Source organism: Chenopodium album, chromosome 10 (genome assembly GCF_948465745.1).
Source record: "Chenopodium album chromosome 10, dcCheAlbu1.1, whole genome shotgun sequence".
Taxonomy (NCBI): domain Eukaryota; kingdom Viridiplantae; phylum Streptophyta; class Magnoliopsida; order Caryophyllales; family Amaranthaceae; genus Chenopodium; species Chenopodium album.
In genome coordinates this window covers 1643700-1656519 of record NC_137843.1, presented here as the reverse complement: position 1 = coordinate 1656519, position 12820 = coordinate 1643700, and the positions used below count along the sequence as shown (strand labels likewise).

The window sequence follows — 12820 nt, the reverse complement described above, 5'->3', positions numbered from 1 at the left end:
CTCATAGAAAAATTGAATAATGAAAGCCTAAAAGGGTACCCGAGGTCCCCGTGGAAGAAAATTTTAATATATTATTGTTAGAGAAAATAGATTGTTTTTCGAAAATCGATACTAATAATAATCTAGCTGATCAGTATTTTAATAAAAAAAATAAAAATCATAAAATGATGACATCATTTATAGGTTTTGGAGGGAAAATTTTAATAGCGGCATGACATGTGTCTATTTTTAGGATACAATGATGTCAGCGGGTTGCTATTTTAGTGTTAGTTATTATAGACTGTTGATTTTATTATAAGTGCATAGTAGACTAATTGGGTTTTTTGACGGGCTTGGTTCCACCCAAAAGGCTGGCCCGACCCGACGAAGTGGGTTGATTATTCCGACACTGTTTTATGACCTTTACATACTACGGAGTGTACAGAGAGATGTCCAGCACAGTCGTTCTGAAATGGCCGCGCAATTCCAGCGATCTTATTTTCTCTCTCCTCCACTGGAATTGAGTCCCAGAAAGAAGGCTAGATATGTTCTGCATTTCATTTACCCGAATCGCTGGTTTGCTACCAACGCTGAGTCGGAGTTCTCCGGCGCTGACAACGCATACGAAGTTCTTGGTGTTCCGGAGAACTGCTCGTTTGAGGACATTAAGGCGTCTTTTCGGAAGCTAGCTAAAGAAACGCACCCTGACCTCGTTTCTTCCGCTGATACTGTCGATTCCAAACGTTTCGTCCAAATTCTCGCTGCTTATGAGGTACACTACTCTTTTGATTTCTTCTGTAAATTAATGTGAATTACATTGGATAAGTGTTGAAATTAGTGGTCTCAACTCTGAAGATTCTACAATTTCTAATTCTGTTGGTGATCATGTTGTTCAAAAACTATACGAATTATGTTCAATCGATCAATTGTCAGTTGTTTTGGCAATTTGTTTATGGTTGATTTATTTGCATTAATTTGTATGGCTTAGAGTTAGAGATATGGCAAAAAAAAAAAAAAAAAAAAAAAAAAAAAAAAAAAAAAAACAGGTTACATAGTCTAGGGTTGTGCTTTGTCATGACATTTTTATATGTTTGCTCTTACAAGTCTAGGTTTATGATTTTCATCATATTTAATTGGCATTTGCTTTAAGAAACGCTCGAGCTCGCTGCTTGTCTGTTGAGTATTGACATTGGTAATTATAAGGTGTGCGTAGGCTAATGTGATCGAACCTATTAGGTTCAATGGTTAATGTATGGCAGGTTTTGCCATCATTCAAATTTGGTTTATGTGACCAGTATATGAATCTGGTTGCAGATTCTTTCAGAGCCTACTAAAAGAGCTCTGTATGATCAGTATTTGCAAACTGGAAGACACATTGAACAGAAGCATTCAAGAGAAGGTTCGAGTTATCACATGTATGGTTCATATGTGAACACAAAAAAGCAAATGGAGGTTGTTGAGTGGTTGAAGTGGTATAGACATGCTGTGAAGGATATATTATCGGAGAGAAGTTTGCCGTCTGGTTCAGGTTATTTTGATGTGCTTCAAAGAGAATTTTATTCAGCCATACATTCAGCGTATTTTGGTCCTGAAATCCTATCTCTGGACCTTCTTCCTGATCGTTTTGAAGCTGAAGAGAGGTCTGTATTTGAAACACCTGAGGTGCTACACTTGGTGTCAGGGCGTGATCTCTTTGGAATTGTCCGTATTGTTGATGATGTTCCTGAATTGTCTGATGTTTCTTATAAAAAACTGACTACTGCACTTAAGGATTTAGAATTGTGTCAATCCATGGACAATGTGGGCTGTCAAACAGATTTTGCCAACAATAAAGCATCTGCGGAATTGTATCAAAACCATATGAATGATATAAAAAATCAAGCTCTAGATGCATACAAAGACTTGGAGTTGCATGTGTGCGGGAGGTTAGTTGCTATGGCAACTAGAGTCCCTCCAAAAGAATCTTCTGGTACAAGCGATTTTCCTGACAAGGCCGATGAGGAAAGTTCACAAGATATGATACATATTTTCCTTAACTCGCACGAGGAGCCAGTGCATTTCAACCGTTGTAATTTGAATAAAAGAACCTTGCATGGTTCGGTTTCAAAAGTCGTCTTGGGCACAATAGTTGGGCTTGGAACTAATCCTGATGAGAGCTCCTGCTATGTATACAATAGTAATGGTTCAAAGAGTCATGTGATTCTCAAGCATAGAACACCACTGGTTTGTCTGACTATCTACCCTTTGCTCTATCTTACCACGGTCTCCATTTTTACTTTCTGTATGTATCTTTGCGTATGAGTTAAATGTTTATTTTGAGTAATGTAGTAATTAAGATCACTTAACCCCTGTATTGTGTACTCTCAAATTTAGAGCCTCACATGTGTCTATTTTAAACAGCAATCACCCATTCAGTCCTATACATTTATGATTTGACTTATGTTTGTTAAAGCTGTTAAGTTAGTTATGCACTCATGTTTTCCAAATTATAAAAAAGATCGTATGCTTAAAATTTTCTAGCAGAATATTTTAATTTCCAAACTTATAACGGAGTATACAGTAATTATGCCCCCCACCCCCCCCCCCCCCCCCCCCCCCCCCCCCCCAAGGAAGAAAAAATAAAATTGAATTTAGACCCATAAAATGTATTCTTGCTCTACTGTTTTACAAGTTTGTCTGCTTTTGCTATCTTGTCTTAACCTGATCATTGCCATTGTTGAAGCAAAGAGTAGAAATTTGACAACTCAAAGTATCTGTTTAGGTGAAACACATGCACTGGTTTCAGCTGGGAGATGAAGTTTCTATTTGTGAATGTAGATGCACCAGGGCTCGATTGCCATCAAGCAAGTAAGTCTCTTCCGCTACAGATAATTAATGGATGCGGAAGATTTTGAGTTTCATGATTGGCTTTACTTCCTGAAGTATTTTTCTCTCTATTAATGGGGATGGCAGTGAATTTGGAGTTACAGAAATGCTTCCTTTAACCAATGACTGTTGCACTATTCATCCCTTACAGGTGTAAAAGTAGACTTCCTCAGGTCACTTAAGAGTATGAACATTTGAACATAGTGGTATGGGGTCAGAATGTCGGATGTTTACATGTACTAAACTGGTTCTTTTGTGAGTGCATCCAACTTAATTTGCCAATGAAATATGTAGTTACTTCCTAGGAATATAAACATCCTGGGTAAACTTGTTTTTAAGGAACTAGGACACTAATTTGTTCTTTAATCCCCTTCTTCCAGACACAAAAGCAAGTAATGTTAGTTTCAGAATCATTTTTTGTAGATGGAATCTACAGTACTTAAGAATCCAAGAAATGTAGATATATAATCTATATGTATTGTATTTCTGTAATCATATTTTGGGATTAGCATGCTTGTATATTTTCTAGCATAGCATTCATGATGAAGTTTCTGGAACAGTCCCATTTTACTCTTTCAATATGTGGTTCTATTATTGAATCTCATTCTGAGAATGATTTTCATGGTAAGTTTTCCAAAGAGTATAGCTTTTAGACAATGTGTGTTGTGAGTCCTTGCTTACTTTCAACATCATATAGCCGTTGGATTCCAACATCTCTCTTTCCTTGTAGGTTTTGGTTGTTTGAGCCACGCTGTAGCATGCATGATATTGGTGGATGGTATGTGGAAACTTATGGGCGGGATAGGAAAAGGAAAACTGTTCCATCACAAAGATATTGGGATGGCTTTAAATCTCATCAAGAATGTGAAGAGTAAGTGAACTTTGTAATTGTCTTACAACCCTTTGTGCTTTCAAGATCAAAAGCTCAGTTTTTGTTTAGCTTTAGATCCATGTTTGATATTTGATTTTACCTTATCATCCATACATTTCCTGTAGGAGACTCCACCCTGCAGTATATTTGCTTGGTCTAGCATATAGGACTCTTGATATAGAAAATGCAAGGCGAACTAAGCGGACTTTCTGGGATATTGCTCAAGGAAGATTATTCAAAATGTTTAATTGGTGCAAGAAGCTTGTTTAATGACAATAAGCTCCTTTGTTGTACTTGGTTGCAGTCTTTTTTCCTCTACATCAAATTTATCCTTGCAGTGTTTGGTGGTTATTGAGGAGCTTACTCCTATTATGTTTTTGGAAGTTCATGGCTCTAAGATCCTATTTGAAGGTCAACAATCCGAATGACTGCTCCTGTGCTCCTAAAATTGAAGTTCCAGATGCTTGTGTTCAATTTACTTGCTCCTTGGGAGGTTAGCATTCGCTTTGTTAGTTATTATATTTTCTGTCTCACTATGTGCCCATGGCAAATTGCACCATATGCCAATAAACTAAAAGTTCATTAGTGATTTTCCAGCATTAATTTATTAATCCTTTTCTTTGATTTGGTCCTATTTTCTTTCTTATTATCCTTTAATAATCCCTACTATCCCTACTTCAACCCCTGCTACCCCTAATAGTTAGGATAGTAGGGGCTCATATGGTAAGGATTTGTGAGGTGTGTAAGGGATAATAGGGGTTAGTATAATATGGCTTCGGTAGTAGGGGTTATTAAGGGATAATAGGGGTTAGAATGGTAGAGGTTGTGTTTGTGAGGCATAGTAGGAGTTAGGATAATATGGGTTAAGATAGTAGGGGTTAGGATAGTAAGGGTTCATATAGATATGATAGGGGTTAGATAGTATGGGTTAGGATAGTAGAGGTTAGAATAGTAGGGGTTAGTATAGGATAGTAGGGGTTATTAAGGTATAATAGGGGTTAGAATAGTAACCCCTACTATCCTAACCCCTACTATATCTATATGAACCCCTACTATCCTAAACCCGACTACCCTAACCCCTGTTATCCTAACCCTACTTTATCTATTCTAACCCCTACTATGGTTCATGTAGTAGGGGTTATTAAGGGATAATAGAATTAGTGTAGTATGGACGTATGGTCTCTACCCCTACTATCTCTACCCATATTAGTGTTTAGATAGTATGCGTTAGGATAATAGGGGTTAGGATAGTATGGATTAGGATAATAGGGGTTCATATATAATGGGTTAGGGTAGTAGGGGTTATGATAGTAGGGATAATAGGGGTTGAAGTAGGAATAGTAGGGGTTAGGGTAGTATGGGGTTAGGATAGTAGGAGTTCATATAGATATAGAAGGGGTTAGTTAAGAATCTTAGGATAGTAGGGATTATTAAGGAATAGTAGGGGTTCATATACAATAGGCTACGACAGTAAGGATTAGTAAGGGATAGTAGGGGTTAGGGTAGTAGGGGTTGAAGTAGGGATAGTACGGGTTGAAGTAGGGATAGTAGTGGTTAGATAGTAAGGGTTAGGTTGTAGGAGTTTGAATAGTAGGGGGAGGTAGGGATAGTAGGGGTTAATATAGGATAATAGGGGTTCATATAGTAGGGGTTAGTATAATATTGGTTCGATAGTAGAGGTTATTAAGGGATAATTGGGGTTAAAATGGTAAGGTTTTGGCGGTCATTTGGGTCCTTTATGGGCTCAAAATAAGCTCGGAATTCGTAAAAAAATTAATGTAAATGCCCTATATTTTGTATTTTTTACCTTGTTTGTATTTTGTTTATTAAATGTTGATTTTATTTATTATACTCTGTAAGTGCATAGTAGACTAATTGGGTTTTTTTACGGGCTTGGTTCCACCCAAAAGGTTGGCCCGACCCAACCAAGTGGGTTGATTATTCCGACTTAGCCCAGCCCGGCCCACTATTTTATGACCTTTACATACTACGGACTGTACAGAGAGATGTCCAGCACAGTCGTTTCTGAAATGGCCGCGCAATTCCACCGATCTTATTTTGAGAAGGCTAGATATGTTCTGCAATTCACTTACCCGAATCGCTGGTTTGGTACCAACGCTGAGTTCTCCGGCGCTGACAACGGATACGAAGTTCATGGAGTTCCGGAGAATAGCTCGTTTGAGGATATTAAGGCATCTTTTAGAAAGCTTGCTAAAGAAACGCACCCTGACCTCACGGAGAGTGATACTGCTGATTCGAAACGTTTCATCCAAATTCTCGCTGCTTATGAGGTGGAGTACTATTTTGTCAATCATTATTGATTTCTTGCTGTAATATTATGTAAATTAGTGTTAAGTTTGATGGTTTGAAGATTTTACAATTTCTAATTCTGCTAAGTTTATTCTAAGTTTTGTGTTATATATTGTTCAATAATTGTACTTCTTGTGAATTATGTTCAATTAATCAATCATCCGTTGTTATTGACATTTGTATTAATGTTTGAATTATTTGCATTAGTTTGTAACTTTGTATTGCTTAGTATATGGTATAAAGATAAAGATCAAACATATTGAGGTTACTAGTCTAGGTTTTGCAATGTCATGAAATTGTTACACAGTTGCTCTTACAAGTCTAGGTTTGCGCATTGGAATCTCATCGTATTTGGCATTTTTTGTGTGAGCTCTCGAGTCAGTCTGTTGGCACCGGTAGTTATAGGGTGCACGTAGGCTAGTGTGATCTTAATACACGCCAGGTTCTGCCATCATTCAAATCCGGGATATGTGACTAGTAATTGAATCTGGTTGCAGATTCTGTCGGAGCCCACTAAAAGAGCCCTTTATGATCAGTATTTGCAAACCGCAAGACACATTGAACAAAAACATTCAAGAGAAGCTTCTAATTATCAACTGTACGACTTGTTTGTGAAAACAACCAAGCAAATGGAGGTTGTCGAGTGGTTGAAGTGGTGTAGACATGCTGTGAAAGATATATTATCAGAGAGGAGTTTGTCGGCTGGTTCAGGTTATTTTGATGTGCTTCAAAGAGAATTTTATTCAGCTATGCATTCAGCGTATTTTGGTCCTGAAATCCTATCTCTGGACCTTCTTCCTGATCGATTTGAAGCCGAGGAGAGGTCTGTGTATGAAACACCTGAGGTGTTACAGTTGGTTTCAGGGCGTGATCTCTTTGGAATTGTCCGCATTGTTGATAATGTTCCTGAATTGTCTTATGTTTTTTATAAAAAGACTACTGCACTTGAGGATTTAGAATTGTGTCAGCCTGTGGACAATGTCGGCTGTCAAACAGATTTTGCCAACAATAAAGCATCTGCTGAATTGCCTCAAAACAATATGAACGATATCCAAAATCAAGCTTTAGATGCATACAAAGACTTGGAGTTGCATGTGTGTCGGAGGTTAGTTGCTATGGCAACTAGAGTCCCTCCAAAAGACTCCTCTGTTGCAAGTAAAATTCCTGGTGAGGGTGATGAGGAAAGTTCACAAGACATGATACATATTTTTCTTAATTCGTATGAGGAACCAGTGCATGTCAACTGTTGTCAGTTGAATAAAAGAACCTTGCACGGTTCAGTTTCAAAGGTTGTCTTGGGCACAATAGCTGGCCTTGGAACTAATCCTGATGAGAGCTCCTATTATGTATACAACAGTAATGGCTTGAAGAGTCATGTGATTCTCAAGCATAGGACACCACTGGTTTGTCTGCCTATCTACACTTTGCTCTATCTTGATATGGGCTCCATATTTACTTCTGTTTGTATCTTTGTGTATGACTTATGTGTTGTTTGTAAATACTGTAGTAATGAGTATCACTTCACCCCTGCGGCCCTGCATTGTGTAATCTCAAATTTAGAGCCTCACAACATGCATCTATTTTAAACGCCAATCAATTCACTCATATGCATGTATGATTGTACTTATATCTGTCGAAGCTGACAAGCTAGCTATACACTTCTGTGTTCTAGAAGAAGATTATTTTAAATGTCATACTTAATAATTTCTAATCTTAATTTACTGAGTATACAGTGTTTTTGAGCCTATGTTGGCTGCTGAATTTTTTGGAGCTTGCTCCCTGGTTGATCCTTAGGTTCTGATTATGAATTTGGACCCTAAAATGTATTCTTGACTTTCTTGTTCTACTGTCTTGCAAGTTTGTCTGCTCTTGCTGTCTTGTGTTTACCTGATTATTACCATTATCGAAGCAAAGAGTGAAGTTTAACAACTTAAGGAATCTGTTTTAGGTGAAACACATGCACTGTTTCAGTTGGGGGATGAAGTGTCTGTTTGTGAGTGTAGATGCACCAGGGCTCGGTTGCCATCAAACAATTAAGTCTCGTCCTCTAATAGGAATTCATGGATGCAGAAGATTTAGAATTTTACGATTGGCTTTACTTTCTGTAGTACTCTTTTCTCTTTTAATGGAGGTGGCAATGAATTTAGAGTTACAGTATCTCTTCCTTTAATTAATGACTGGTGCATTGTTCCTCTACTTCCAGGTATAAAAGTAGGCTTCCTCAAGTCACCTATACATAAAGTCACTTTTACATATACTTAAGTGGTTATTTTGTGAGTGCATAACAACTTAATTTGCCAACCAAATATTAAGTTACTTCCAAGGGACTTAAACATTCTGAGTAAACTTGTTTTCGAGGAACTAAAAGACTAATTTGTTCTTTAATACCCTTCCTCCAGAAACAAAAGCAAGTAATGTTAGTTTCAGAACCATTTTTGTTGATGGAAGCTACAGTAAGAATGTCGATTATACATCTATATTTATTGTAATTTTTTCCTGTAATAAATCTTTTGGGAGTAGCTTGCTTGTATATTGTATTAGCACAATACTATTGCTGAAATTCCTGGAGCAGTCCCATTTGGCTCTAATTATTTGGTTCTATTGTTGAATCTCATGCTGAGAATAATATTTTTGATAAGCTTTCCAAAAGGTTTTGCCTTCTTGACAATGTGTATGTGTAGTGAGTCCCTGTTTACTTTTAACATCATATAGTCAGGGGAATCCAACATATCTCTTCCTTGCAGGTTTTTAGTTTGAGCCATGCTGTAGCACACATGATATAGGTGGTTGGTATGTAGAAACTTATGGACGGGATAGGAAAAGGAAAACTGTTCCATCCCAAAGGTATTGGGATGGCTTTAACGCTCATCAAGAATGTGAAGAGTAAGTTAACTTTGTGATTGTCTTACAACTTTTTGTGCTGTCAGGATCCAAAGTGCCGGCTTTGTTTAGCTCCATGTTTAATATTTGATTTTACCTTACCGTTCATTTGTTTCCTGCAGGAGACTCCACCCTGCAGTTTATTTGCTTGCTCTACCATATAGGACGCTCGATATAGAAAATGTAAGGCGTACAAAGCAAACTTTGTGGGATATTGCTCAAGGATATCTATCCAAAATGTTGCATTGGTGCAAAAAACTTGTGTAGTTGTGTAGTGACAACAAGCTTTAACTAAGCTACTTGGTTTTAGTCTTCTATCAAATCCATCTTTGCAGTGTTATGTGGTTCTTGAAGAGCTTACTCCTATTATGTTTTTGGTAGCTGTTCTGTTTGTGGATCTAGTATCCTATTTGAAGATCAACATTCCAAATAACTGCTCCAGCGTTCTTAAAATTGATGTTCCAGATGCTTGTGTTCAATTTAGCCCTTCAGCTTCTCTGCTAAGTGATTTCTCCTTGGGAGGTAAGCATTTACTTTGTTAGTTATTATATTTTGTCTATCATGAAAAAAAAATAAGTTAGAGGTAATGCTGGACTTAATAATTCTGCTTTAGATGAGAAACTGATTGGTAAAATGTTGAGTGTTAGGTTGGTATCTTCCATCTTGGTCAAGGTTCATGCTTATAGTGAACTCATAGTGACAGATGGTTAGATTTGGCTATGGTACATAATTTTAAGCAAATATTATGGGTGCATAGGATCAGCTATTGGTTTGGTTTGATTTTCTGTCTCACTTAGTAGAACAATTGACCAAATGACCTTTAGTACTCAGACTACTCACAGTATCGAGGTCAACAGTACAATTCCCCTGACTAGGCTCAATCTACTAGGTTTGTTTTTTACCTTTCCATATTTCTCAGAATGATCTTTAAAGCACATGGTCCCATTGTGTGGTCGTGGGAAATTGCACCATAGGAACCAAATAGTCATTAGTGATTTTCCAGAATGTTGATTAATCCTATTCTTGAGTTGGTCCTATTTTCATTACTTTTAGTCAGATCACATATACATCAATAATTGGAAACTTTAATTACATGTAATTTCTCTAAAACTGCAATAATGCTCAGAGACATTTTTTCTGTTCTTCTGTGTATTGTAGATACGTAAAGTTCTGCTCAGAGAGGTGCTGTTTCATACAGATACTTCATTTCACACACCCTTATATTCTATTGTAGATACTGAAACAAACTCTTGATTCCAGTCCCATAAAGATATGATCATTATAATCTAAAATAACAAAGACAGTGTTATCCTGCAATCTATCTTAGTAGATCGTCCCATTTGCAATATTGCCCACCTGCTAATGCTCTGTAATACCTATCTCTGCAGTAAACTGGCCTCCCATCTGCTGCCTCTGCGGCTGCTGCTGCTAGGTCATCATCTTGCTTAACCTCCACTGGCAACCTCAACAATTCCTCCTTTCTTTGGGGGAAACGAATTGAAAGTAAAAAGTATTTAGACTGAGAAGATGCTTATATTACAAAGTACTATAATTGTAGAACTTAAGTATCTTTGCATACCTTATATTAAACTTTGTGTCGACATTTGTGGTTGAAATTTCCTGAGAAATGTCTTTTGTGGTGAAAATGGTTTGGAAATAATTCTGTACTGGTGTGGCAAAGATGAATAACAAGACTCCAGATACAAGCAGTGCCCCTGTTCCTACCAGTGTTTGCTTCAACATTTTGATTACTGGTTTCACCTAAAGGTATCACAAATTATTAGTTTATGGACAAGTTAAATGCTAAAGAGCTAAATCTTGTGTGTATATATATGCATTTGGCAATATGTCTTTGTAGATCTCCTAGCTGGTTTCTTATTTAGTGCTGATCTCCCTGGTAAAGAATGAAAATTAAGATTGGAACACATTTCTTACCTTATAGGATCCCAGCAGCCTATCACGAGCTAGTACCTGAAAGGACCAAAATTTTGTCACAAGAATGACTTACAACAAAAGACAGCTCTTGGCTTTTAAAGCCCTGTTGCAGAAGAGTATTAATTCTGACCTCTGGTGGCTTCACCCACATTTGTCCATCATACCATCCACTCTCTTCATAGGGTACTACTGCTGATAAAAGCCTATCGCCTACATAGCTCCATCCCTACAATGTGCCAAGCCAGTATCACTTGAAAATATGGGATTTGATGTGCACAGCACATTGAAATGCACTGCACTAATGCATACTTAGTTGTTCAAAATATAGTTATAGACTCTAATCAGCCCTGACATGTTATGAAGAAATACCAGATAGATTCTCAGGACAATCAGCGACACCAGAAATAGGGTTCCTGTTCCCGAAGCTAATAAAAATCTTAGAGGTTCCTGCATGAGGGTGAAGAGCAAATGAGCAATATTGTACTAGCAAATTAGGAATTCAAATTAACCATTGTGCAGACTTAGGATTTTGAATTTTAATATGCTCCTGTAGTTTCTTAAATATGAATTTGAATGTTGCTACTCAGTGCTCACATGCTGTTGCTGAAAATTTGAATTTCCCCACTCCGAAATTGATTTTTACACTCCTTTTGTGAGATCAGGTTTAGGTGTTTGGCACACAAAGTCGATTGCATAATCAATTAAAAGATTATAACATCACTCCCGGCTATTGTTCTATGGTTTTTTTAGAACAACAGAAACCAAGAGACTTGTTCATATTGGCAGAAAATTTAATTAAAATCAAGTGGCATCTTTTGGTTGCTGCTTGTAAGCATTGATCATGAGCTATTCAATTTTCTCTATTCATTTTTTTTGGTTACCCTTAGGATTGAGCTAGAACATACCTTGGAAGGATTGAAGCTAGCAGCTGCAACTGGCATCCCAAGTATTGTATAAGTCGCTAACCATAGACCTCCAAGCCGTTGGAAAAAGGAAGGTGGACTCAACTCAGCCCAGGAGTACAGGCTTGCTTCCTTCAAAGATGAGTACTCATTGACCTGTATGACATATGTAAGTGTACATGAGAGCATAGTACAACATCCCTATAATAACTATGGTGGGATTGATTGAGCTATTTTCTCTTATGCATACTCAATTAGTTTAATTTAATTGTTTAAACATAATTTCTGACTTCAGCGGCATATACCAGAGGGGCAGAATTCAAATCATGCTTTTACACATATGGAAAATAATGAGGTAAACTTTGAACCTTTTGTTTTTTTGTTGGGTTACATATCTCATTAATGCAATATCTGGGATTCGATTAAAGTGAACTACTAATTTTGATGGCAAATGATGCAAAAGCCAATCAAGATTCCATGGGTTTTAGCATTTCAGGTATTAAGCAGACTAAAAACACACTTTAAACTAATATGCAAGTGTTTAGCTTATGAGGGCATACATACCGGTCGCTGCTCAAATGGAACCTCGATCTCCAAGCCTGGGTCCCAGCTCTGACTTGGCAACCCTCTCGTACCTTCATTTGGTTCATCTCTTAGAGCTTTGACTGAAACAGTGCGCAAGATTTTCCACTCCTTATGATTCTGAATCAGACATGACCTATGTTTAATACCCAATTTGATCTGTCTGCATCCAGCAATTGGAGTACAATATACATGGAGCCTCAGCATTTGATTTAAGAAGGTGCTACGTCAACTGCTTCACAAAAGCCGGTTTTGCGTCATGCAATTCTCTGTTAAGAATTTACCGACTTTTGGTATAAACTTGGATAGATGAGAAAGAACCTTTTGATAAGTTACTTGTTAAGATTAGATGTGGCTGCTGCTATATACTGAACACCGTGAATTATTTACGTGGAGGAGAACAATTGTGCAGTGCAATATAATGGGGAAAAGATCGAGATTTTTGTAAGAGCATGGACCCACAAATTTGCCTGGTCTTTAAAGCAGAGCAGCCAAT

At 37.4% G+C, this 12820-nt stretch overlaps 3 protein-coding genes across 6 annotated transcripts; 2 read left to right on the top strand and 1 right to left on the bottom strand.

Annotated features, from left to right (window-relative positions):
* Positions 1-450: 450 nt before the first annotated feature.
* Positions 451-9421, top strand: LOC145563054 (uncharacterized). Of its 4 annotated transcripts, XM_081623464.1 has the most exons (8): positions 451-751; positions 1294-2202; positions 2741-2826; positions 3575-3715; positions 3841-4208; positions 8770-8908; positions 9028-9088; positions 9287-9421. In XM_081623464.1, exons 1-5 carry the CDS (start codon positions 452-454, stop codon positions 3983-3985), a joined length of 1581 nt encoding a protein of 526 aa, XP_081479590.1. In that variant the 5' UTR covers position 451; the 3' UTR covers positions 3986-4208; positions 8770-8908; positions 9028-9088; positions 9287-9421. The 4 variants fall into 4 exon arrangements, with proteins under 4 accessions (XP_081479590.1, XP_081479588.1, XP_081479591.1 ...); XM_081623462.1 differs by having other exon boundaries at positions 9028-9421; XM_081623465.1 differs by lacking the exons at positions 8770-8908; positions 9028-9088; positions 9287-9421 and adding an exon at positions 7974-8273.
* LOC145562926 (uncharacterized) lies at positions 5746-9616 on the top strand. Its single transcript, XM_081623344.1, has 8 exons — positions 5746-6011; positions 6333-6420; positions 6523-7499; positions 8134-8228; positions 8809-8908; positions 9028-9088; positions 9241-9427; positions 9519-9616. The coding sequence occupies exons 1-8, from the start codon at positions 5746-5748 to the stop codon at positions 9614-9616; spliced, it is 1872 nt and encodes a 623-aa protein (XP_081479470.1).
* Positions 9617-9910: 294 nt separating this feature from the next.
* Positions 9911-12695, bottom strand: CGLD27 (DUF1230 family protein (DUF1230)). Its single transcript, XM_081622016.1, has 7 exons — positions 12307-12695; positions 11746-11898; positions 11210-11287; positions 10971-11066; positions 10841-10876; positions 10485-10666; positions 9911-10386 (listed from the first exon to the last, which is right to left on the bottom strand). The coding sequence occupies exons 1-7, from the start codon at positions 12529-12531 to the stop codon at positions 10224-10226; spliced, it is 933 nt and encodes a 310-aa protein (XP_081478142.1). The 5' UTR covers positions 12532-12695; the 3' UTR covers positions 9911-10223.
* Between the last annotated feature and the right edge of the window lie 125 nt (positions 12696-12820).

Coding starts and splice junctions, on each gene's coding strand:
- LOC145563054 (XM_081623464.1), top strand. CDS start 452: ATGGCCGCGCAATTCCAGCGATCTTATTTTCTCTCTCCTCCACTGGAA. Junction 2,203..2,740: donor TCAAGCATAGAACACCACTG/GTTTGTCTGACT, acceptor GTATCTGTTTAG/GTGAAACACATGCACTGGTT. Junction 3,716..3,840: donor TCTCATCAAGAATGTGAAGA/GTAAGTGAACTT, acceptor CATTTCCTGTAG/GAGACTCCACCCTGCAGTAT.
- LOC145562926 (XM_081623344.1), top strand. CDS start 5,746: ATGGCCGCGCAATTCCACCGATCTTATTTTGAGAAGGCTAGATATGTT. Junction 7,500..8,133: donor ACTTCTGTTTGTATCTTTGT/GTATGACTTATG, acceptor TACTTTCTGTAG/TACTCTTTTCTCTTTTAATG. Junction 9,428..9,518: donor AAGTGATTTCTCCTTGGGAG/GTAAGCATTTAC, acceptor ATTCTGCTTTAG/ATGAGAAACTGATTGGTAAA.
- CGLD27 (XM_081622016.1), bottom strand. CDS start 12,531: ATGCTGAGGCTCCATGTATATTGTACTCCAATTGCTGGATGCAGACAG. Junction 11,899..12,306: donor TTCCATTTGAGCAGCGACCG/GTATGTATGCCC, acceptor TATGTCATACAG/GTCAATGAGTACTCATCTTT. Junction 10,877..10,970: donor TGTGGGTGAAGCCACCAGAG/GTCAGAATTAAT, acceptor TGGTCCTTTCAG/GTACTAGCTCGTGATAGGCT.